General features: G+C 40.5%; 1 protein-coding gene across 1 annotated transcript; it reads right to left on the bottom strand.

Moving 5' to 3' along the window:
• Positions 1–1184: 1184 nt before the first annotated feature.
• On the bottom strand, positions 1185–3602 carry LOC103959064 (protein LATERAL ROOT PRIMORDIUM 1-like). The gene is made up of 2 exons (XM_048584190.1): positions 1820–3602; positions 1185–1666 (listed from the first exon to the last, which is right to left on the bottom strand). The coding sequence occupies exons 1-2, from the start codon at positions 2751–2753 to the stop codon at positions 1320–1322; spliced, it is 1281 nt and encodes a 426-aa protein (XP_048440147.1). The 5' UTR covers positions 2754–3602; the 3' UTR covers positions 1185–1319.
• Positions 3603–25583: the final 21981 nt, after the last annotated feature.

The following is a 25583-nucleotide window of genomic DNA, read 5'->3' as shown; positions in this document are numbered from 1 at the left end:
CAGGATTGTCCAAATAGTGAAGAGATGCTTAAAGTAGTAAAGTGGGTGGAAAAGGACTTGTATAAAATGCTTTTTCTTCTTTGGTAACAAATGATGGTAACATTACAACTACTCTCTCATTCTTTCATATTAAGAGTCTAAAGCAGCACTTCCAAGCAAGTGTTTGACGAGATGCCCTCGATATATACTGATATTTTTGGAAACCCTTACTAGTTTTAACATTAGGACCCAAAGTTTGAATCTTAGATCCGTTACTGCTACCCAAGTCTACAATTATCACCATTGCCACATTTACTCCTATCCTTGATAATCGATGAACTACCTACACCTCCACAGAAATTAATCAAAGGGCCAAATGTATAGGGAAAGTAAATCAGCCTTCGAAGTGACAATATGAGTAATACTAGGTAGACTACATTTGAAGACTAATTTTGCAAACTAAATGACATGTCACCAATAAGAAATAAGGACGTTAATCAACCCTGAAGTAATAATCCATTTATCAACTTCCAAATCATTTAGTTTACAAAATTTAATCTACAAATTCAATCTTCCTAACATCTAGCGAACATCAAAAATGCTGGAATAATAAATACCATGTCCAGCAAAATAATTTGGATAATTTCTATACTCTTTTCTTTTCTTATGAAAAATAATTACACTGTAGATTTCACCTTTGACAAGCAAAGTGTAATGAAAAGAAAGAACAAGATCAGGAAACAAGCAGGACGAGAAGAAAGCACAATGCAGCTTCCATGTGTAGGAAAAGAGATTATAAAAGAAATAACACCAATATCTATGGGAATCGATTAATGGTATTTGTATCTTAAAATGCAGTTTGTTTAAATTAATCCTCTCAGTGCCTGTTATGCAAATGCCACTAATTAACTAGAAACAAGAAACCAGAAACCGTGAATCTGAAAACAATTACGGGAGAAATTAAAGGATTACTTGATAACTATCTCAGTTTTCACTCGTTTGACAACCGTTTTTAGTTTTAAACAAAAAAATTGAAGATTAAAAGTCATATACGAAAAATATAGCTATCAATTTTTGGTTAATTGAAAGTATTTAACAAACGATTTTTTGTTTTTCAAAAAAAAAAAATGAAAACAAAATAATTATTAAAGGACTCCTAAACATGTAAATAAAATACAAATTTCAAATATTAACACAACATAAGATTTTAGTTTTAATTAATTAATCATTAATTAGGAGGAAGAAAAATCAGACAAGTACAATGTTGTCCCTTCAAAACCATAAGGGGTAGGGGTACCTAATTATTTAATTCCACAGAGCTAGCTGGGAAGAAGATATCGTCAATTTATTGGATTACCAAAGTTTGAACCTCCCAGCAATCCTGCACCAGACGCAGCATAAACATCCGACGGGTCGAGGATCGGAGAAGAAGCCGCATTTCTTCTGCCATTGCCACCACTACTAGTGCCGCCACCACCCCCCAAATGCAATTCAGAGATGTTAGGAAACCCGTCTCGCCCATCAACTCCTTGATCATACAAGAAGCCTTTGAACACATGACCGTTAATTTTGACAACAGCCTGGTATGCGTATTCATCCTCGCCGTCCTCCACCGCAGTCACTCTTACACACTTGAAAACCGCCGGCGCACGTACTTGCCCCGGCAATGGATCATTGAAACCAGCATCTGTACGCATCATGTACATACATTATTTATATTGATTGTGCATTTTTGTTAATGAATTGATAGAAATGAATCAAAACCCTAGATAGTCAAGTAATATATATTGGATTCTAGTCAGAGAGAGAGAGAGAGAGAGAGAGATAAAGGGGGTGAAACCTTGGTGACTAGAGCTGGTGTCGTAGCTTCTGGGGGGAGTAGTGTTGGAAGTGGAAGTGTGAGAAGTTGTGGTTTGAGAGGCGCCAATGAGTCTAGGCTTCTTGGCACTAGAAGTAGACCCAGAATTAGACCCAGCCCCACCGCCAGCCGCTGCAGACATCAGCTGCCGCTCCCTGCGCCGAGCCGCCGGCACCCACGTGCTCTTCACGTGAGTCGCACAGTCGAAACCCCGGCTCTTGCAGCACGTCCTGCACCGCCGGTGCGTGCAATCCTTCTTGGCCTGGTTCCCGCAGTCTTGACACGTCATCGTGGACGACCCCGACGAGGCGGCGGCAGACCCCGCGTTTATAATGTTATTCCCTCCCCCACCACCACCACCGCCTCCCCCTCCACCACCCCCACCTTGGTTTAAGTGGGCCCCGCCTAGATCAGTAGTAACGGCGGCTTCATGATGAGTTTTCTTGAAAAAATGTGGCGGGTTCTGCTGCCACAATTGAATCCCTCCCCCTCCTCCTGCTGCTGCCGCCGAAGAGCTTCTGTTGTTGCGCTGATGGCCGCCACTCATCATACCCATACCCATACTCATTCCCATGCCCATACTCATACCCGCAGGAGTGTGAGTATCTTCGTCATCATCATTGACATTTGACATATTGGATGGGGCGAGGCAAGGGGCGGCTGTGAGAAGGGGAATGACTCCGACGCCCAGAGCGGTTGCAGGGTTGTTGGAGGCATTAATGGAGTGGTGATGATCGGAGGATGAGAGGAGATTGGGGTCGTGGCCGTAGTGGTGATGGAGATGCGTGTTGTGGTGGTAAGCGGCGGCTGGGGCAACGACGAAGACATCGCGAAGGCCGACCATACCGGCCATTTCGGGAGGGACGTGGCCGTAGGTGAGGGGTCTGCTGGAAGGGGCGGAGGACCACATGGACATGGTGGAGGGGGAGGCGGAGGAGGGTCCAGCGGGGGCGGGGCCAGCATTGAAGCCGAGAGAGAGGACGTCGATGTCGGGATGGTGGGTTGTGGATCGTCCTGTGGCTGCGGCGTTGTTGGAAGAAGATGAACCCACCCAATCTGCAAAAGCACCCGAATCGGAAGGCAGCCTCCTTGTAGTAGCCACAACTACTGAATAAATTAAGCTAGCTCAAAACCTACGCAGTTTTCTCAAATTTTATATTCTCTTCTTCTTTCTTCTTCTGAGCTCACACACACACATATATATATATTATATATATATACATAAGAGGATGAGTTGAGAGAAGGGAGAAAAACTATGTGTGGGTGTTATGTGTGTGTATGAAAAAGTTGGTGTCTGAAACTTGATCAGAATTGGCGCAACATAAGGTTGTTGGATCGACGTGAGAATAAAGCTATTGCTAGGAGACTTGTGTTGGTTGTTTGCGACTTTATCTATGTAATTGGAATAGTGGTGGTGCTGCCACTGGTGGTTCCGTTGCTGCTGCTTCCACTGTCACTCGTTTGGCTTTTTATGAAGAAAAAGTTGGTTACTTCTGATCAGAAACAGAAACAGATGGAGAGGGAGCTTCTGCATCTGCTTCTGCGTGTGGATCCATGTCCATCCATCCCCTTTTCTTTTCTTCTCTTCTTTTCTTCTTCTTCTTCTTCTCTTCTCTCTCTGAGCTAGTAGTACTGAAGAGCTTCTTTTTATCTTTTTCTTTAACTCTCTCTCTCTCTCTCCCCCTAGAAACCCTTCCTCAACATGTTTCCTAGAAAGCCAACTGAGGAGGTGGGCTCCCCTCTCCCTTCCTCCCTCCAATAATCACTTAGGTGAATGGCAATACAACAAATAGCATAGGGTGAGAGACAAAGGGCAATAAAGTAAGAGGCAGAGAGAGAGTATAAAGACTTTTGTTCTCTCATTTTTGTAGTTTTGTTGAGTCTTTAAAGTCACAGAGAGCCCCCATCATTCATTAGGGCAAATAGTTTGCTCCTGTTCTCAACACTATAACAACTGTTTACAGTAGTGTTCTGAATTAAATTTATAAATAAATTTTATAAATTAAATGATATAGAAATCGATGATTGAATTATTATTTAAATATTGATAAATGTATTTATTTATATTAATGACATATCGTTTAATTTATAAATTTATTCTTCTAGTATTACCCTTTTACAAACATCTGGAATACAACTCACTCGTTACTATTTTACATGTTATAGGATCAACGATAGAATAAATGCACTTTACATGTTATATTAATAAAGACCAATTTACAACATCGTGTGACTCTGTTTCAAATACAACAAAAAACTGCTCTAACCCTAATGCTTCTTTCTCTACTTGACGGCGCGTGCATACCTCGCTATCTGGCAGCGCGTGGAGTTTCATTATTCTATCACCACTCTTGAGGAAAATGGTGGTGCCCAGCTAATGGAGAGCTTCTGTTCCTCGACCACGCGTACTAATCTGCTCATTTCTCATTAATTAAACGTGGAGTCCCAGTCCCCTCACAAAATCTCTCTGTTTTGTCGTTTTTGGATCCAAATTTGGGTTTGGATTTGTGAGCTGAACGAGATTGAGAGGATAATGGATTGGAATTTGGAGATGAATATAATGTCAGACAGACTGTTGTTGTTAGTTTGTGGATTGCTTGTATTTAGGTGATGCATCATCATTAAATCAATTCTCTACTATGCCTAGGCTTGACTCATTACTAATTATTTAGGTATAATTAACCAATTTAAGTTCCAATTTCATGTCTGTCTGCTAATATGAAACTAATTAAGTGTTGAATTTCTATAGATATCAAAATTATCAAATACTTGCAATGACGTTGGATTTAGAGCTGGTTTAAAATTGTGGTGCTTTAAAGAAAACAGTTTATTAAAAAGTCTAAAACATTAAATGTGTTTGATAAAAGTAAAAATAAAAATTTAAAAACTGTTATCAAGAAAAGCAAAAGGAAGGTCTACATGCTTTTAAAAAAATGATTTTTATTCAAAGCATGGTATTCAGTGTGCATTTAATGAAATTTTTAAATGGCAACTATACCTCCACATATTTTATAAAATTACAATCATTGTTTCTACATTATTCTCTTTGACAATTATTATATTGCATTAAATATCATATTTTTTTAGGCATTGGATCCCCTCCTGAGGAAATGGTAGGGATCCTCATGACCCACTAACACGGACCTTTAGATTTTGATTCAACAGCTACAAACAGGAATCTCTCTAAAAGTTATGATAATTGTAGCCGTTAGATTAAAATTCAACGGCCCGTAATAATGGGTCTGGAGGATCCCCATCATTTGCTCAAGAAGGGATCCAATTCCTTTTTTTTTAGTCCTTTAACATATTTCATAGTAATTTATAAAGTTTACCAAACTCAGACACTATTTTTTTTGTTAAAAGAACTTTTACAAAAAAAACTAAAAATATCAAACACTCAACAATTTTATTTTACAGCTATGTATTTTCACAACACAATAAAAACAGTTATTTTAAAAAGCATAGAAATACCAAATTAACCCTTAACCAAGTTAGTTTGAAACAGTGTGTTTTCCTTTCTGCACTTAATATCATTTTTAAATTCAAGTAGCTTATTTTTACAATTTGATAATATATTTAGAGAATAGTCTCCCTTAGATCATTTCCAACCATGGCCTATAACTTATTTTTCCCCTTCAATTCCACCCCCCCCCAACCAAAATCCAACCCAACCCAAGCTTAAAATTGGACCTAAAACAAAGCCAAATTTAGCTCAGGATTAGTGAGGCTGGCCCACGCCCACTATATATGTATATTTTATTTATTTTGATATTTATAAATTCATTGAATTCAATGGTTAAGATTTAATTTGATGAAATTCAACGGTAAAAACAAAAATTTAACGGTCCAAATTTAAATCTAACGGTTAAAGTAATTAAAAAAAAAATCTTTTATGTGTTTCATATTTTTTTCATAGTGTTTAACGAGTTTCATGGTGTCAATTAATAATTTTTCAGTATTTGTTTAAAAAAGTTACTTTAAGAAAAAAAATTAGCCAAAATTCATTCTTTAATAATCTATGGCTAAAATTTTATGACAGAAATGTTGGAGCAAAAAAGCTATTTCTGGGTTAAAACCTAAATTTTCTGGGCTAAAAATTTTTGGTTTTAGGCCAAAGGTTGGAGATGGTCTTAGGCCAACTCCAACCCATGGCTAAAACCTATAATTCCGCTTCTATTCTCCCCTCAATCCATTCCAACCCAAGTTCTAATTTAGACCTAGAACCTAAAAAAAAGCCAGATTTAGGTCAAGATTAGTGGTGGAGCCCCACCCACATCGGTGTGTCTTCCACTTGTCTACCAATAAAATTGAGCCCTACAGCTCTTTTGGTTGATCAACAGATCACATTCAGATGGGTTGTTGGTTATCCAACAGTCTACATTTAATTTAGTTACTATTTTTGTTTTATATTTATAAATTTATTGAATCCAACAATTGAGATCGAATATGATCAAATATAACAAAAAAAAAAGATCTAACAGCCCAAATTTAAATTCAACAGTTAAAATAATTATAAAAAATTATTTAACTCAAAATTCACCCAAAAACTCAATAAATAACTATATATTTGTTGAAACATCCACACAAAACTAACTTTTCTCCTACAATTCTTCCACTTTTTCTTTCTACCATCTTCCAAAACCATGTGTTTGATCATGTGTCTTGTGTTTATACATCTCTATCATGTGTTTCATATTCTTCTATGGTGTTTCATGTGTCGGTTTAGTGATTTTTCAATGTTTATCGGAATTTAAATATTTTTATGTTAAAATGTTCATAAAATTAATTTAGGATAGTGTGATATCCCGTCCCGAAACTATCGAAACGTACATGTGAAATGACCCTTTTACCCCTAGTTTGTTACATTATGTTATTGGTTGTTTTGTGTGGTGTTGGCAAGTGTTGGGCCACACACACACACACTGTCACTTTCCCTCTCCCTCTGTCTTTTCCCTGTCTCTCTCTCTCTCTCTCTTTCCCGAGTCCTCATTCCTTCTTCTTCTTCCTTCGAATGTACGGACAAACCCAAAACCCCTCAAACCTTAGCAGATCGAGGAAACCAAGGGCACAGTCGAGATCGTGAAGCTCGTGGGAGCACGATCATATCATTTTCAGGAAAGAAATCTGTCGTTTTCACGTCGATTCGACAATGGCAGTTTTGAGTACTATTCATGCAAAGTTTATTTAGCACGTTTTTGGGATTTTTAAGCTCGTAGGTAGCTTGGTGGTGTCCCAAGGAGCCTCGGAGTGCTTCGTTGGACAAATTTGGACGTCAGAATCGCCTGGTTCGAAGTTGGCCGGTTTTGGAGTTTGTGGACAGGTATGATCTAGTAGTTTTTAGGCCTTAAAACTTGTAGGATCGTGTTCTACTAGTCCTAAACTTCAATTTGGTGCAAAATTTGTGAAAAACGGTTGAGAAACGAGTGAAAAAACGTAGGTTGTAGGTTTTCCAGTTTTCCGGCGCCGGCGACGGCGCTGGAGATTGAACGGGGAAGAAGACGGAATATTCCGTCAAATCTGACGGAATATTCCTGACGCCGTTGACGGAATCCGTTAGGACTAACGGAATATTCCTCACGGCGTCAGTTGACGCCGTCCGTGTGCGAGCGTGCGCGTGGGGGCGCGTGGGGGCGCGTGCGGCGGAGAAAAATTTTTCTAAAAAAATGGTTGTGATCCTGAGGTTGTGTAGAGCACGTTGGTATATTCAATTGTCCATTTTGAGCAATGTATGAGAAGTTATTACGAAAGTTAGGTTATGTGCTTCAAAATTAACGTTTTTACAGTTATTTCGCATATAGGTGATTCCTATCCCGAGGACGAGCGTGCGCACTCGAGACAGGGGGGCTACGACCCTTCCACATACCAGTGAGTGGGCTTTTGGTTTTCCGTATATACCTAGATACATTTATTTTCCCAGAAATTGTTTAAAAAGGGTTAATTGTTTTATGTCATGCACTATATTATTATCATTTATGCATCATTGCATGCATTAGTAGTGACATACATATACATATGCATATTTGGTGTTGTGGACGCACAGGTAAGTGCCAGGTAAGTGGTATTCATGTTTATATATTCAGTAGTGGTTTGAGATGTTTAGAGAGCTCATAACCTGCACCCCCGGTGTTAGTGCTCCCGCCCAGAGTAGGGCACAGTCCTTCACGTGTTGTTCACCTCCCGCACCACACGCTCAGCTTGGATCCAAGTTAGGTGCACAGTCTTGTCGTACAGACCACTTTAGGTGGTTCCGACTCGTAGGTGACCCGCGATTATTCGCACAGCCTTCACGTGATCGTAGCACTTGAGCGTACATACATATTACACCCAGGCTTGTCGTACAGACCACTTTAGGTGGTTCCGACTCGTGGGCAGGTTCAGTTATTTAGTTTGAGATTTGAGCTCTATATGCAGCCGTACAAGTCACGTTAGGTGACTCCGGCTGCCAAATGTTATGCTATTGATGTGATTTATACCTGAGCACTTGCATACCATTATAAGGCTTTGACATGGCACATTCTTGAGCATGATTGGCATACCCTTGAGCATGATTGGCATATTTATACATACGTATATATGTTTATTTCTGGGAAGTATACAGGTTTTACGGCGAGGGGTTAGAATGTATTTTACTAAATGGTTTTCAAAGAGCTTTGTTTTTGCCCACTCACGCTTTTGTTTTGCGCCCCTCCAGGTTCTAGTGGTCTAGCAGGTTCGGTGGTTTTCCCAGAGGGCGTCCAGGCATTTCTGACAGATACTCACCAGTATAGGGTCACCTTCGGGTGTACTATTGTCGTATCATTTCCTTTGGACTGCTGTAGGCTTTATGCTCTGAATTCAGCGTCTCACTTACGCTAGCACTTATCTTATCACATTATGTATGCTAGTTTTTAAATTATTCGTACTTTTATATTACTTTTATTAGCTTCCGCACGTGCACATGGTTACGTCACCTTTGCGTGGCGGCCAGCACGCCCTGATTTCGGTCGGGGTGTGTCAGATAGTCTACATAATTTTTTTTTTTTAAGTTACTTTAAAAAAAATTAGCCTAAATTCATTCTTTAATAATCTGAGGCTAAAATTTTAGGCCAAAATGATTGGAGCAGAATAGCTGTTTCTGGGTCAAATCCTAAATTTTTTGAGCTAAAAATTTTAAGTTTTAGGCCAAGGGTTGGAGATGATCTTAGAGATATGACAAAATAGTTTACAATGTGAAATGTTCACGTTTAATATAATTGGGGCATTTTGTGATGGTGGTGGACCTGGTGGTAATTCATCATGGCCCTAATATTTAACTTGTATAATTGTTTATTTTACCATTGAATGACCTTAAATTTTCTTTTATGATTATATATATGCTAAATTGCAAGTAGGGTTAAAAAAAGGAGGATCAAAAATTGGACATGTATTAGTGAAAGGATGCATTTTTGTCACCATCTTCAAGTGGTGGTAACTCTCATCACCTTGCTTATTATCATTAGATGAGTTTAAATTTAGTAATTTATATCTAACGACTACACAGATTTTGATATTTAAACTCAATGGTGATATATAGGGTGCGGAGCAAAAATATTCACCCAATATTGACATTTTTTTTAAAATTTTCTGTTCATCCAATATTTTAAATTAAAAGCATTTAATAATCAATTGGAAAACAATAACAACAATGTAAAAAACACTTAATAATCAATTATAAAAATAATTTGAAGTTCTTGTCAATTTTGGCGGCAAAACTTATGACTACCAATTCACGACATGTTACATTAAAATTAGCTTTTCGGTTGACAAATATTATTGTTGTCTTTTTTAAACGTTTCTATTGATTTGGACATTTTATTTCTTTTAAAGATGCTCTTAGAATTCTATGAGTCAATAGAACTTTATGATTGAGTTAAGTTAGGGTCAAACCCTGACCCTAAGTCTTCAAGTATATTGAATGTAGATGTGAGTTCACAAAACATGGCCCTTATTTTACACGGTAAATTATTTGTTCATTCTAATTCAATACTAAGCACCAAACGAGAACATGATGGACATTATTAAATGTAGTAGGTGTATGGGCTTATTGCCATGACCAAACAGCCGGTTTGAGATGTTGAAAGTAGCCAAGCCAGCTCCAAAGTCACATCAGATGATATGTCCAAAGGAAAAGGATACCCGTGAGATCCTTTTCTTATAGATATTAGGAATTCATTGATCGTGATCGTTTATTGTATAATGTGTAATTAGAAATTATTTTAAAATTTAAAATTAAATATAAATAGTATTTAACGAAAAGTAACGGTATAATGTACTATAAACATTCACGATCACGAAATCTCTAAAATTTCGAGGAAAATGATCCTTTTCCATATCCAAATTACAATGTCAAAAAATAAACTCATCATCGCCGTCACCATCTCCATTCACCGTCCAAACCATTCTCGCATGCAGTTGACCATCTCACAGTGTTAAGCAAAGGAGAAGAAAAAAGACAAAATGCAGAATAATTACATCAATCCCATTGAGAGATATGATTTGTGACGTTCTTGTGCACATACTATGTGTTCATCCAATAATAGTGTTCCTTATTTTTTATTTTTTTCTATTCGTTAACTCCTTGATCAATAAATTAAGTATTTGTTCAACACCAAATGATATTTTGTGGAGAGTATTTTAGGGGTTGATTAGCATCTTTCTTCCATTTAATATTTTATTTTAATACTAATAAAAACTAAGTAATTTAGTTAATTTTATTTTTAATACTACTAAAATTAAGTTATTTAGTTAATTTCAATATTTTATTAAAACAAAAAAAAATTGAATAAAATAATATACCAAACAAATTTATTTTAAAGGATCTTTATCACAAATAATCTCTGAAATTGACCCACCCACTTACGATGATATCTCAAATTGAAAATCAATCAATGTTGACACAACCCAACCGAGATCAGGGCATGCTGGCTGTCACATGGAAGTGACGTAGCCATGTGCACAGTGCGGAAGCTAAAAACAGTAATATAAAAGTACGAATAATTTAAAAACTAGCAAATATAATGTGAAGAAGTATGTGCTAGCGAAAGTAAGACGCTGAATTCAGAGCTTGAAGCCTACAGCAGTCCAAAAGAAACGATACAACAATAGTGCACCCGAAGGTGACCCTACATAGGTGAGTGTCTGTCAGAATGCCGGGACGTCCTCTGGGAAAACCACCGAACCCGCTAAGCTACTAGAACCTGGAGGGGCGCAAAACAAAAGCGTGAGTGGGCAAAAACCAAATCTTTGAAAATCATTTCATAAAATACATTCTAACCCCTCGCCGTAAAACCTGTATACTTCCCAGAAAATAAACACATATACGTAGATATGCCAAATCATGCTCAAAGGTATGCCAATCATGCTCACAGGTATGCCATCACAAACCTCATAATATCTGATAGGAGCATATTTAGGCGACTTACTTAGCTTGTTTTCGTGCATCTATGTTGTTAATTCATAGTTGTTTTAGTAGTTTAAGCCATTTTCGTGTGTTTTTAGGTTCATATGGCTAAGGAAGCAAAACGATGCATTTTGGAGCAAAATTGGGCTTGGAATGGATAGCATATGATTGGAGCCAAAGTGTTGGACGAATTTGAAGGCCTTGTATTCATTTTGGACATAAAACAAAGGGCCTAGCCCATTCTCTCTTAAACCAACCCCAAGGCCATGCATTTCCTTTCAATTCCAAAGCCCACAATCACTTCAAAAGCCATGCAAAGAACCATCCATTTCATCAAAAACAATCCATCAATTCACATGCAAAACCACCATTAACACACATGCACCCAAACAAAGCCAACCTAGCTAACCCTACATGCATTCTTTATTCACTCTTCATCATTGCACCATAAATCATTCACCCACATGCACCCACATGCACTCATACCTGTCCACGAAATCAAAAACCGGCCAACTTCGTACAGGACGATCCCGACGTCCAAATTTGTCCAACGAAGCATTCCTAAGCTTCTTGGGACCTCACAAAGACATCTACGAGCCTAAAAAGTCCAAAAACAAGCTAGATTAAATTTGCATAAATAGTAACCAAAACTGAGCTCGTGAAATCGTCGTGAAAACGTCGGAGTTCCTACCTGAAAATGGTACCACTGGACTCCTCTCAGCCTCACGAGTTCGATGGTGTAGTTGGTTCCCTCGATCTGTGCTGGTTTGGGTGAGTTTGGTGTTTGTCCGTACGTTTATGGTGATAGGAAAGGAGAGAGAGACACGGGAGAGAGAGAGAGAGTGACAGAAGGTGGTGCAGGTATGGGAGTGTGTGTGTGGCCTAAAGACATGCCAACACAACACAAAAACAACCAAATTACGTATCGAAAACAAACTAGGGGCAAAATGGTCTTTTCACACGTACGTTTCCGATAATTCCGGGACTGGATGTCACAACCTACCCACCTTACTAGAATTTCGTCCCGAAATTCATAACAACCCCTAGTAGCCAAAGAACAGTCTAGGATACAAGTCCCTCATCCGATCTTCTGTCTCCCAAGTAGCTTCCTCGACTGAATGATTCCTCCACAGAACTTTCACTAATTTCACCGTCTTGTTCCTCAGGACCTTCTCTTTCCAATCGATGATCGTCACCGGTTCCTTGTCATACGTCAAATCTGGATTAATTTCTAATGGTTGAGGAGGTATCACATGAGATGGATCAGCAACATAATGTCGGAGCATAGACACGTGGAAAACGTTATGCACCCTGGCTAGCTCCGGAGGCAACTCCAACCTGTAAGCTACCTCACCAACCAGCTCGGTGACCATGTATGGTCCGATGTACCTGGGACTTAACTTGCCTTTCTTCCCGAATCTCACTACACCTCTCCACGGTGAAAGTTTCAAAAATACCCAATCTCCGATCTCGTACACTCTGTCCGTAGCATGCCGATCCGCTAAGCTCTTTTGTCTGTCCTGTGCTGCTTTCAGATTAGTCTTGATTACCTGAACGTTCTGAGTAGTCTCCTCAACAATCTCCGGACCCACTAAAACTCTTTCTCCAACTTCTGACCAACACAACGGTGTGCGACAAGCTCGACCATACAATGCCTCAAATGGTGCCATGCCAATGCTCAAATGGAAACTATTATTATAGGCAAATTCCATCAAATCCAACCGTTGATGCCAAGCATCACCAAACTGCAACACCGAAGTTCGTAACATATCCTCCAACGTCTGAATAGTCCTCTCAGATTGCCCGTCTGTCTGAGGATGATACGCCGTGCTGTAGAGTAGTCTCGTACCCAAAGCTTCCTGGAAAGCCACCCAAAACTTAGATGTGAACCGTGGATCACGATCCGAGACAATACTCACCGGGACACCATGGTACTTCACTACCTTCGAGATGAACAACTCCGCTAAACGACTCAAAGAATACTTCTCTCTCACTGGAATAAAATGTGCGGACTTAGTGAGTCGATCAACGATCACCCAAATACCGTCAAAACCGTTATGTGTACGCGGGAGCTTGTACACAAAATCCATGGTGATATTTTCCCATTTCCACTCGGGGACGGGAAGCGGCTGCAACAACCCAAATGGCTTCTTCCTTTCTGCTTTAATCTGCTGACAAATGGCACACATACTCACATACTCGGCTATCTCCCTCTTCATACCCGGCCAATAATAAAATGGTCGAATGGTATGATACATCTTAGTAGCCCCTGGATGCATGGCGTAAGCCGAGATATGTGCTTCATCCAGAATTTCCTTCTTCAAAACCACATCATTTGGCACGAACATTCCTCCCTCTTGCATCAACATGCCATCCGATTCACGTACCCTGAGGTCTCTCCTCCTACCTTGTTCTCGAGCTTGGATTAATTCTTGAGTCTGCCCATCAGCTGCTTGGGCTGCAAGCACCCGATCAACTAAGATGGGCCTAACTTGAAAATTAGCAAGTAAAGCCACATCTCGATCTTCTGCTTCTAACCTCACTCCCGTAGCACGCAAGTCCGCCAAAAGAGGAATACGGCTTGCATATAACGCATTAATGCGGCCCTGAGACTTCCGACTAAGTGCATCAGCAACTACATTCGCACGACCAGGGTGATAATCAATCGTGCAGTCGTAATCGCTGAGCAACTTCATCCACCTCCGCTGACGAAGATTAAGTTCCTTCTGAGTAAAAAGATATTGGAGACTCTTATGATCAGTAAAGATCCTACATTTCTTGCCGTAAAGGTAATGTCTCCACAACTTCAACGCAAAAATGATAGCAGCCAACTCCAAATCATGAGTAGGGTAATTCAACTCATGGGGTTTTAACTGACGTGAAGCATAAGCAATTACCCTACCATGCTGCATCAACACACATCCCAGACCATTCAAGCAAGCATCGCTATAAACCTCGAAATCACCACTATCGTCCGGGAGTGCTAGAACAGGTGCTTGAGTGAGACAATGCTTCAACTGCTGGAAACTCTGTTCACACATATCATCCCACTCAAATTTAACATCTTTCCTCGTTAGTCTCGTCAATGGTAAGGCAATTACCGAGAAATCCTTAACAAATCTCCGATAATACCCCGCCAAACTAAGGAAACTCCTCACCTCGGTGACCGTTCGCGGTTGCTCCCAATTCTCCACCGCCGCAACCTTCTGAGGGTCAACCAGAATACCCTGAGCAGAAATAACGTGCCCCAGAAACGCTACTTGGTTTAGCCAAAATTGGCACTTGCTAAACTTAGCATATAATTGATGTTCCCTCAACCTTTTCAGCACCAATGTAAGATGTCGAACATGCTCCGCCTTCGACTTAGAATACACCAAAATATCGTCGATAAAAACAATGATGAACCTATCCAAGTAAGGCTGGAACACCCGATTCATTAAATCCATAAAAGCTGCTGGTGCATTCGTCAACCCAAATGGCATAACCAGAAACTCGTAATGACCATAACGAGTCCTGAACGCCGTCTTAGGAACGTCATCCCTATTAATCTTCAACTGATAGTATCCAGACCTCAAGTCAATCTTAGAGAACACACAAGCACCTCTAAGCTGATCAAACAAATCATCGATACGTGGCAACGGATAACGGTTTTTAATCGTCACCCGATTCAATTGCCTATAATCAATACACAGCCTCAAAGTTCCGTCTTTCTTCCTCACAAACAAAACTGGAGCTCCCCACGGAGAAGTACTAGGCTGAATAAAACCCTTATCCACTAATTCCTGCAGCTGCACCTTCAATTCCCTTAATTCAGCAGGTGCCATACGATAAGGAGTCAAAGAAATAGGATTAGTACCTGGAAGCAACTCAATAGTGAACTCCAAATCTCGATCTGGTGGTAACCCAGGCAAATCCTCGGGGAAAACATCTGGAAAGTGTCGGACCACCCTCACATCCTCAACACTACAAGGAGGAGCCTCATCCAACACCACATGGGCTAAGTACCCCTGACAACCCTTAGTCAACAACTTTTTCGCTCGTAACTGATAGGAGCATATTTAGGCGACTTACTTAGCTTGTTTTCGTGCATCTATGTTGTTAATTCATAGTTGTTTTAGTAGTTTAAGCCATTTTCGTGTGTTTTTAGGTTCATATGGCTAAGGAAGCAAAACGATGCATTTTGGAGCAAAATTGGGCTTGGAATGGATAGCATATGATTGGAGCCAAAGTGTTGGACGAATTTGAATGCCTTGTATTCATTTTGGACATAAAACAAAGGGCCTAGCCCATTCTCTCTTAAACCAACCCCAAGGCCATGCATTTCCTTTCAATTCCAAAGCCAACAATCACTTCAAAAGCCATGCAAAGAACCATCCATTTCATCAAAAACAATCCATCAATTCACATGCAAAACCACCATTAACACACATGCACCCAAACAAAGCCAACCTAGCTAACCCTACATGCATTCTTTATTCACTCTTCATCATTGCACCATAAATCATTCACCCACATGCACTCATAAACCATCCACATCCTTGTGCCGCACCTTCACATGCCTTTCCAACATTCCTTTGCATTTTCAGTTTTTCTTCATCATTATTCCCCCTACATTCCACCTAATCCACATGCTTTCCCATTTCATTATTCATTCAATTTGCATTTCTTCAATTCAACCACATGCATTTCTTTATTCACTCTTCATCACATGCATTTTCACCACCATTCACACACACATGCATCCTGAAAATCCTTGCCGTGCCTCCCCCTTAGATTTTTAGAAATTTCACTTAATCATTTCACCTCATTCTCCCTCTTTAACTCATTTCATTATTCATTCACTTTGCATTCATCCAATTCCACCCCACATGCACCCTTTATTCTTCATCATTGCAACCATGGCACATTTACACCAACAAAACAACTCCCATGCCGTGGCCTACTCATATTCCCATTTCCTTTCCAACATCTCACATGCATTTCCACCTTCCTACTTCATCATTTCACCACATTCTCCTTCTCTTTGCAGCCACAAGTCACATGCATTCACACATAATCATTCACCCTATCCATCCTACATTCCACAAACAATGTCACATGCAAAACAACAATCATTTGACACACAAAACATAACCATTCACCCTTGCCGTGTATCCCCTTCATCATTCCAGCTTTCCACCATGCTTTTCCATCATTTCCTCCACACAAACACCTTAAACAAACAGCCATTTACACCTCCACTCCTCCTATAAATACCCTTGCATTCATTCATTCAAGGAGCATCTCATTTCATACACAACACACCACAAACACTTCCATCTTCTCCCTAGCCGTGAGTGTCTCTCCATTTTCTGCACCATTCCCTTCCATTTCTCCTCCATTTCTTCCATTTCCATAATCCCCCAATCCATTCAACACACCAACAACATCCCTTAGTCCTTGTGCCACAATAAAGAGGAAGATAAGAGGGCCTAAACGTTCATACAATTCACGTTTGAGTTGTTGGAATGTTTACGCGTTTCTTTGATTTCAATGTTTAAATTCAATTTTCTTTGTTTTGTAATATGAGGAATGGAAGAGAAGAGTGCCTAAACGTTCATACAATTCACGTTTGAGTTGTTGGAATGTTTAGGTGTTTCTTTGATTTCAAAGTTATGAGGAACTAAACCCTTTTTGGCTAGGGGTGATTTCAATACCATGATTATTTATGTAATATGAATTGATGAATTCCGGTTATGAACTCTTGATTCGTGAATGCAATTGGCTTAACTATTTGATGATTAACTTATTTGTGTTTGTTGATTGAGGGTCGACACTTAATTAGCATGCATGAGTATGTGGCTAAAGTTTAAGAAGGTTTCACATAATCGTTACTAACTTATACTTGCAAGTAGTGAAGGTCGCTTGTCACGATCGCGTTAAGTTTAATTCTTAGCATGAGTAACATGATGTCATAGTTGCAAATGCTTTGTCAATGCTTATGGTTTTCATTATTCTTAATGATCTTCGATTGTATCTCTATTATGATGACATGTAGGGAACTTTTGAGAATGTTTTGGGTTGTCGAATGATGCCATCCAATCCAATAATATAAGGAAAATCTAAGGGTTAACTAGTGATGTCACGGTTAATTTGGGGCATTGTCGTTCATAATTCAATGAAGGAATAACTGGAAATAGATTCATATGCATAAATATCATGTGTGGAGAAAGAACCTCTAGCTAATTCACCAACCATCTTATTTCATCAATTTCATATTTACATTCTGTCTAGTTATTAACTTGTTTCGTTATTTCAATTTTCGTCAAACCTCAATCCCCCTTTTGCTTTAATGTTCAATATAGTTAGAAATCAATTTAGTTTGTATTTTTAAAGCATTTTGATTCTTTTGGTTTGTCTTAGTGTTTTAACGTTTAGTTTCACATTCTTTGAGTCTAGTTTAGTGTTTTATATTATTTTTACGTTTTTAAGTCAATTTAGAAGGTTTTAGCAAGCCCTCCTAATCCCCGGTCTAGAACGATCCCTCACTTATCCATTCTACTACAATTGTCAAACGAGGGTTTAATTTGAGTGTCAAGTAATTTTCGCATCAGTAACGCCGAAATAACACCATGTCTCACCCCACTCTGCTCACCAACAAAAGTAACCACGGGTAGTCCAGGACGACGAAATGTAACTATTTTCCCGTAACAATCAATATTGGCACGATTGGGGTGCAACCAATCCGCGCCCAAAATCACATCGAAATCAATAATATCTAACGGGATAAGATCAGCTGGCATAACCACACCCTCAACTATCACTGGACACCCAGGGTACACACGATTTACAATACATCTCTCCCCTCTAGGCATAGCGAACTCTAAATCATACCCTAGAGGTGTGGGGCGAGGGTTCGTCACTTGAGCAAATGTATGAGAAATCACAGAATGTGTAGCTCCACAATCAATTAAGACTCTAGCAAAATAACCAAGAATATTTAACGTACCTATAATCAGATCGGGGTTGTTCTGAGCATCCTGCAGAGAAATGTTGTGAATACGCCCCTGGCCCTGTTGGCGTCCGCCACGACCTCTGCTTGCCTGAGTACCACGGCCCTGCGTACCACGCCCCTGACTGGGCTGACCGGTCTGTCTCGAATACCCTGCACTGCTAGTAGCAATCTCTCCTGACTGAAACTGTCCTCCCTGATACCATTGAGAACCACCGGTTGGAGCTGGAGGATACAGCATATAGCCGCCCGAATACTGAGGGTAACCACCCTGGGAGTAGGGGTCCTGAGGATACTGATACTGTCCCGGGGCATAGGGGATAGCATCACCCTGGTAGTGGTAGACACTACCTCGACCTGCCTGTCTATAACCACTAGGACCTTGAATCTGCTGGATAGGGGCAGGTGGTGGCAAGAAAGTCTGCTGTGGTCTCTGCTGCTGACTCTGGGGACATTGCGCGGCTCGATGTCCCATCTGCCCGCAAGTGAAACAACCACTACTGCTCCGCCTGCACTCGCCAGTGTGCCGATTATTACACATTCGGCAAAGTGGGGCCCTACCTCGACCACCGTCCCCCTGTCTCTGGCCTCGAGCGCCACCAGTAAATCTACCTCCTCGTCCCTGACCAGTGGCACTGAAACCACCACTAGAAGAGCTAGAGCTATTACCACCCCTTTTGAAGTTTTGAGTCTGACGAGGCCCGAGCGATGCCTGACCTTTACCCTTGACATCTTTCTTCTGGTTACCATTCTTCTCATCGTCATCACTCTGGCTCGTCATATTCTCAAAGTCCTCAACCCTCAGCAAAACCTCGTAGAACTCCTGATAAGTATCACAATGAGTGAAGGTCGACCTCGAACACCACTTCTTCTTAGTGCCGATGCGAAAACGACGAAGCATCTCCGCTGGATTACTAGCAATCTCAGGGTGGTAGCGAGATAAGTCGGTGAACTTCCGATAGTACTCGTTCGCATACATCTTCCGCTGTTTCAACTCAGTGAATTCCTGTTTCTTGCGATTGATATACTCTGGAGGCACAAATCTCCTCTTAAATAACCTAATGAAAACATTCCAGTCTGTCTTCTCGGCTGGAGTCAAACTACGAAGCTCCTGCTCCCACCAGGATGCAGACTCCGTACCCAGAAACCATGAGGTTGTCTCGACCCACCTCTCAACAGGAAGATTCCCCTGATTGTTCAACACTTGGAAAGTCTTCTCAATATGCTCTAACCAACGCTCCGCGCCCTCGTGCCCCTCGTGACCGTGGAACTTATCCAATTTCAGATTATACATAGTCTCCAGAGGAGTCCTCTGGGGAGGGCGGATAACTGCCTGGATAGCGGTAGCAATAGCTTCCCCCAGCTGAGTGATATCGGGGAAACTAGACTCATCTGAACGACGTGGTTCTCGACGAGGCGGCATAATTCTGACAGAAGGCACCAAAACCATTAGAATACTCACAAAAGACACAGGACTGCCAAACCTAAGCTCTGATACCAAACTGACACACCCCAACCGAGATCAGGGCATGCTGGCCGTCACGTGGAAGTGACGTAGCCATGTGCACAGTGCGGAAGCTAAAAACAGTAATATAAAAGTACGAATAATTTAAAAACTAGCAAATATAATGTGAAGACGTATGTGCTAGCGAAGTAAGACGCTGAATTCAAAGCTTGAAGCCTACAGCAGTCCAAAAGAAACGATACAACAATAGTGCACCCGAAGGTGACCCTACATAGGTGAGTGTCTGTCAGAATGCCGGGACGTCCTCTGGGAAAACCACCGAACCCGCTAAGCTACTAGAACCTGGAGGGGCGCAAAACAAAAGCGTGAGTGGGCAAAAACCAAATCTTTGAAAATCATTTCATAAAATACATTCTAACCCCTCGCCGTAAAACCTGTATACTTCCCAGAAAATAAACACATATACGTAGATATGCCAAATCATGCTCAAAGGTATGCCAATCATGCTCACAGGTATGCCATCACAAACCTCATAATATCTGATAGGAGCATATTTAGGCGACTTACTTAGCTTGTTTTCGTGCATCTATGTTGTTAATTCATAGTTGTTTTAGTAGTTTAAGCCATTTTCGTGTGTTTTTAGGTTCATATGGCTAAGGAAGCAAAAAGATGCATTTTGGAGCATTTTGGAGCAAAATTGGGCTTGGAATGGATAGCATATGATTGGAGCCAAAGTGTTGGACGAATTTGAAGGCCTTGTATTCATTTTGGACATAAAACAAAGGGCCTAGCCCATTCTCTCTTAAACCAACCCCAAGGCCATGCATTTCCTTCCAATTCCAAAGCCCACAATCACTTCAAAAGCCATGCAAAGAACCATCCATTCCATCAAAAACAATCCATCAATTCACATGCAAAACCACCATTAACACACATGCATCCAAACAAAGCCAACCTAGCTAACCCTACATGCATTCTTTATGCAACTCTTCATCATTCCACCATTCATTCTTTATTCCACAAACAAGTCACATGCATTTCCACCTTCCTACTTCATCATTTCACCACATTCTCCCTCTTTAACTCATTTCATTATTCATTCACTTTGCATTCATTCAATTCCACCCCACATGCACCCTTTATTCTTCATCATTGCAACCATGGCACATTTACACCAACAAAACAACTCCCATGCCATGGCCTACTCATATTCCCATTTCCTTTCCAACATCTCACATGCATTTCCACCTTCCTACTTCATCATTTCACCACATTTTCCCTTTTATTTCCACATGCAATACTTCATCATTTCACCACATTTTCCCTTTTATTTCCACATGCAATTCTTCATCATTGCAACCACAAACACCTTAAACAAATAGCCATATACATCTCCACTCCTCCTATAAATACCCTTGCATTCATTCATTCAAGAATCATCTCATCTCATTCACAACACAACACACCACAAACACTTCCCTAGCCGTGAGTTTCTCTCCCTTAGAATCCAAAAACCATCTTTCATTTCCACCAATCCTCATCCATTTCCATAATTCCCCAACACTTCCATCCCCCCAACCAACTATCCCTAGACCTTATGCTACAATAAAGAGGAAGATAAGAGGGCCTAAACGTTCATACAATTCAAGATTGAGTTGTTGGAATGTTTAGGCGTTTCTTTGATTTCAATGTTTAATTTCAATTCTCTTTGTTTTGTACGTATGAGGAACTAAACCCCCCTTAGCTAGGGGGTGATTCGAAATATATGTTTATGCTTGCAATATGATTTGAGTACTTTTAATTACGTTTCATAAGTTGTGAATTCAATTTGTTTAACCGTTTGATTGATAACTTATTTATGAATGTTTATTAAGAATGTGCGCTTAATTTTCATGCATAAATATGACGCTAGAATATAAGTGAATTTCACCTAATCGTTATGAACTTATATTCACAAGTAGTGGAGGTTGCTTATAAACAATCGCGTTAAACAAATTCTTGGCATAAGTTTCATGCAATCATAGTAACGAATGCCTCGTCAACACTTATAGTTTTCATGTTGCTTAATGATTCTTGCTTGTATCTCTATTATGCAATTCATGTAGGGAACTTGTGAGGAATGCTTTGGATTGTCGTATGCAATCATCCAATTCATTAACTTAAGGAAAACTTGACGGTTAATTTAAGCGGACCTAATTAACTCGGGGCGTTGAGAATTCATGGTTTATTGAAAAGCAATTAGAAATCATTTTGTATGCAAGTATAACATGTATAGAGATGAACCCCTTAGCTAGCTTCCCATCCATTCATTTCCGTCAAATCCGTATTTACAATTTGTTTTCTTTGCACTCTATCCATTTTAGTTTAATCTCGTCCAAACCTAAATTTCCCCCCCCCCCCCATATTTTGTTTAAGTCTTAGTCTTTCTTACTTTTAGTTTTGCATTCTTCGCATTAATTAGTGTTTTAAACTCGTTTTTACGTTTTTGAAGTCAAATCCAAGAGGTTAATAATCCCTCCTAATCCCCGGTCCAGAACGATCCCTCACTTATCCATTCTACTACAATTGTCAAACGAGGGTTTAATTTGAGTGTCAAGTAATTCTCGCATCAAATTTTGGCGCCGTTGCCGGGGATTAGCAACTTTGCTAATCCCTTATCTTTATCTTTTTTTTATTTTTTTTATTTTTTATTTATTTTTTATTTTTTTATTTTTATTTTTTTTATTTTTCGTGCATTCTTATTTCAGATTCTTAGTTTGTTTGTTTTCTTGTTTTTCAGGTACTATGTATGACTCGTAGCTCTCGGCCTATTATAGAGAACATCTCCGCCTTTGACGGTGATTTTGAACGCACTTTGAGGAGAACGAGGAGTCAACAAGAACCACCACAACCTGGGCTTGAAGAAGACGAAGTAGGTGTAGAAGAAAAGCCCACGGATCAGATTTTTGAAGAAGACCAAGCCATGGCAGCAGATAATAGAACCATCAAGGAGCTTTCGGCCTCGGGTTTGGATAATGCATTGCCTCTTTGTATCCAATACCCCACGGCTGCAGAGGGGAAGACTGAGGTGTTTGAACTCAAATCCAGTTTGTTACACCTTATTCCGAAGTTCCATGGCTTGTCTATGGAAGACCCCAACAAACACTTGAAGGAGTTCGAGGTGGTTTGTTCGAGCATGACCCCCGTCACTGTGGATGGGAGTATAATGATGATGAAGGCCTTTCCATTTTCACTTATGGACAAGGCCAAAGATTGGCTCTACGAACTAGCCCCGGGAACTGTGACTTCGTGGGAGAGTATGAAGCGTGCCTTCTTGGAGAAATTCTTCCCTACTTCGAGAGTGATTCTTCTACGTAAGAAAATTAGTGGTATTCTACAGAATCATGGTGAGACATTCCCGGCTTATTATGAGCGCTTCAAGGGCCTTGTAGCTTCATGTCCTCAACATCAAATGAAGGAGGAACTTCTCCTTCAATATTTCTATGAGGGCCTCCTTCTTATCGAACGTCAAATGCTTGATGCATCAGCGGGAGGAGCATTGGTGGACAAAACACCAAGGGATGCCAAGATTCTCATAGCCAACCGAGCGCTCAACGCTCAACAATATGAAGGAGTGGGCCAAAGGGAAGCCCCACGGCAACAAGGTGTAAATGAGGTTAGTGCTATTTCTGAAATTCAATCACAACTTGCTAATCTTACTTCTCTTGTTTCTCAGGTTGTGATTGGTCCAAAAGCACAAGAACACCAAGTTTGTGGCGTGTGCTCAATTCAAGGGCATCCATCCGACAAGTGCCCTCAACTAATCGAGAATGGTGGGTAGGAATCTGCCAATGCAATTGGTTTCCAAGGACAAAATCAAAACAACCCATACTCGAACACTTACAATGCCGGATGGAGGGACCATCCAAACTTCAAATGGAGGGAACCACAACAAGCTGCCCAACAAGGAGGATTTAGGCCAAACCCCCCTGGTTTTTATTCCAAGCCGTATGCACCCCAACAACCCCAACAACCTTCGGCATCATCTCATTCAGGTACGTCCTTGGAAAGTGATCAAGCTATGCAATTACTAACCTCTATTTCGCAGGGGTTGCAAAATTAAAACAACCGGATAGCAAATAACGAGAAGGAGATGATGGATATGAAGAAACAAATAGGGCAGATTTCTGAGTTCCTTGGACAGATTAGAGAGCAAGGAAAGCTTCCTAGCTCAACCACAGTCAATCCAAAGGGAGGATTCGAATCCGCCAAGGCCATCACCCTAAGGTGTGGAAAAGAAGTTGGGACCGAGCCAAACAATCCCAAATCTGCCCAGAAAGTAGATGAAGAGACGACACAACCTGAGGAAGTGTCTAGGTCACCCACGGAAAGAGTGAAAAACCCAATGCCGCAGGCCCCCAATCACCCTAACTCGGCCAAATCAGGTAATTTAAGTTCAAATTCATGTACTTCACGTCCTAATCTGCCCAATGTACCTTTTCCTCGCAGGTTCATGCAAGAAAAAAAGGAAGAAAGCGAGAAGGACATTCTTGAAACGTTCCGGAAGGTGCAAGTGAACATACCGCTTCTCGATGCAATCAAACAGGTTCCAAAGTATGCTAAATTCCTCAAGGACCTATGCAATACAAAGAGAAGAAGGGCAAACAAAGAGGTAGTGAAGGTAAGTGAGAATGTGTCCGCTATTTTGCAACGTAAACTGCCTACCAAGTGCAAAGACCCCGGTAGTTTCACGATTCCTTGTGTGATTGGACATAATCGTTTTGAACATGCCATGCTTGATTTAGGTGCATCCATAAATGTCATGCCTTATTCTATTTATGCATCTATGAATTTGGGTGAATTAAAACAAGATGGTGTAATTATACAATTGGCCGATCGTTCTAACGCGTATCCAAAAGGAGTTTTGGAAAATGTGCTTGTGCAGGTGAACCATTTAATTTTTCCGGCTGATTTCTACGTCCTAGACATGGAAGATTCGGCACACTCTCCATCATCACCACTCTTACTTGGACGACCTTTCATGAAAACAGCTCAAACCAAGATTGATGTGGCCAAGGGAGCAGTCACTATGGCCTTTGGTGGTGATATGATTAACTTTAAGATTCCTGAATCGATTGAGAATACTAATGATGTTCGTTCTTGTTGTGCCATTAATGTAATTGAACACATAGGGACGGAGTATTCAACAAAGATCAAGAAGGATGTTTCTCGAATTACCACCGAGAAGGAACTTGGAGTAGAGCACAAGGAGTGCACGGCTCCAACCTTGAAAGCACCACAATTGGCCAGGTATAAATCAAGTAATTCTCGCATCAATATCATGCATGTGCTCAGGTATAAATCACATCAATAGCATAATAAACTGGCAGTCGGAGTCCCCTAAGTGACCTGTACGGCTGAATCTAGAGCTCAAATCTCAAACTTAATCACTAAACCTGCCCACGAGTCGGAACCACCTATAGTGGTCTGTACGACAGGCCTGAGTGTAATACATATGAACGCTCTAGTGCTACGATCACGTGAAGGCTGTGCGAATAATCGCGGGTCACCTACGAGTCAGAACCACCTATAGTGGTCTGTACGACAAGACTGTGCACCTAACTTGAATCCAAGCTGAGCGTGTGGTGCGGGAGGTGAACAACACGTGAAGGACTGTGCCCTACTCTGGGCGGGAGCACTAACACCGGGGGTGCAGGTTATGAGCTCTCTAAGCATCTCTAACCACTATTTAATGCAATCGTTAAATAACGCTTACCTGGCACTTACCTATGCCTCCACAGCACCAACATATATATATATATGACATATGCATAATCGAATATATAATTAAACGTATATGCTACTAATCATGCATAACCACTAATTACATAAA

The sequence above is a fragment of a genome, unplaced genomic scaffold, assembly GCF_019419815.1.
Source record: "Pyrus x bretschneideri cultivar Hongxiangsu unplaced genomic scaffold, Pyrus_bretschneideri_v1 Contig202, whole genome shotgun sequence".
Classification (NCBI taxonomy): Eukaryota; Viridiplantae; Streptophyta; class Magnoliopsida; order Rosales; family Rosaceae; genus Pyrus; species Pyrus x bretschneideri.
The sequence above is the reverse complement of the archived record's forward strand: the minus strand, read 5'-3'. Positions and strand labels throughout refer to the sequence as shown.

Bases quoted from the DNA above. Each gene is read 5' to 3' on its own strand.
- LOC103959064 (XM_048584190.1), bottom strand. From the start codon at position 2,753: ATGTCCATGTGGTCCTCCGCCCCTTCCAGCAGACCCCTCACCTACGGC. The intron at 1,667-1,819 runs GTTTCACCCCCT...TGATGCGTACAG, and splicing joins CACCAGCTCTAGTCACCAAG to ATGCTGGTTTCAATGATCCA.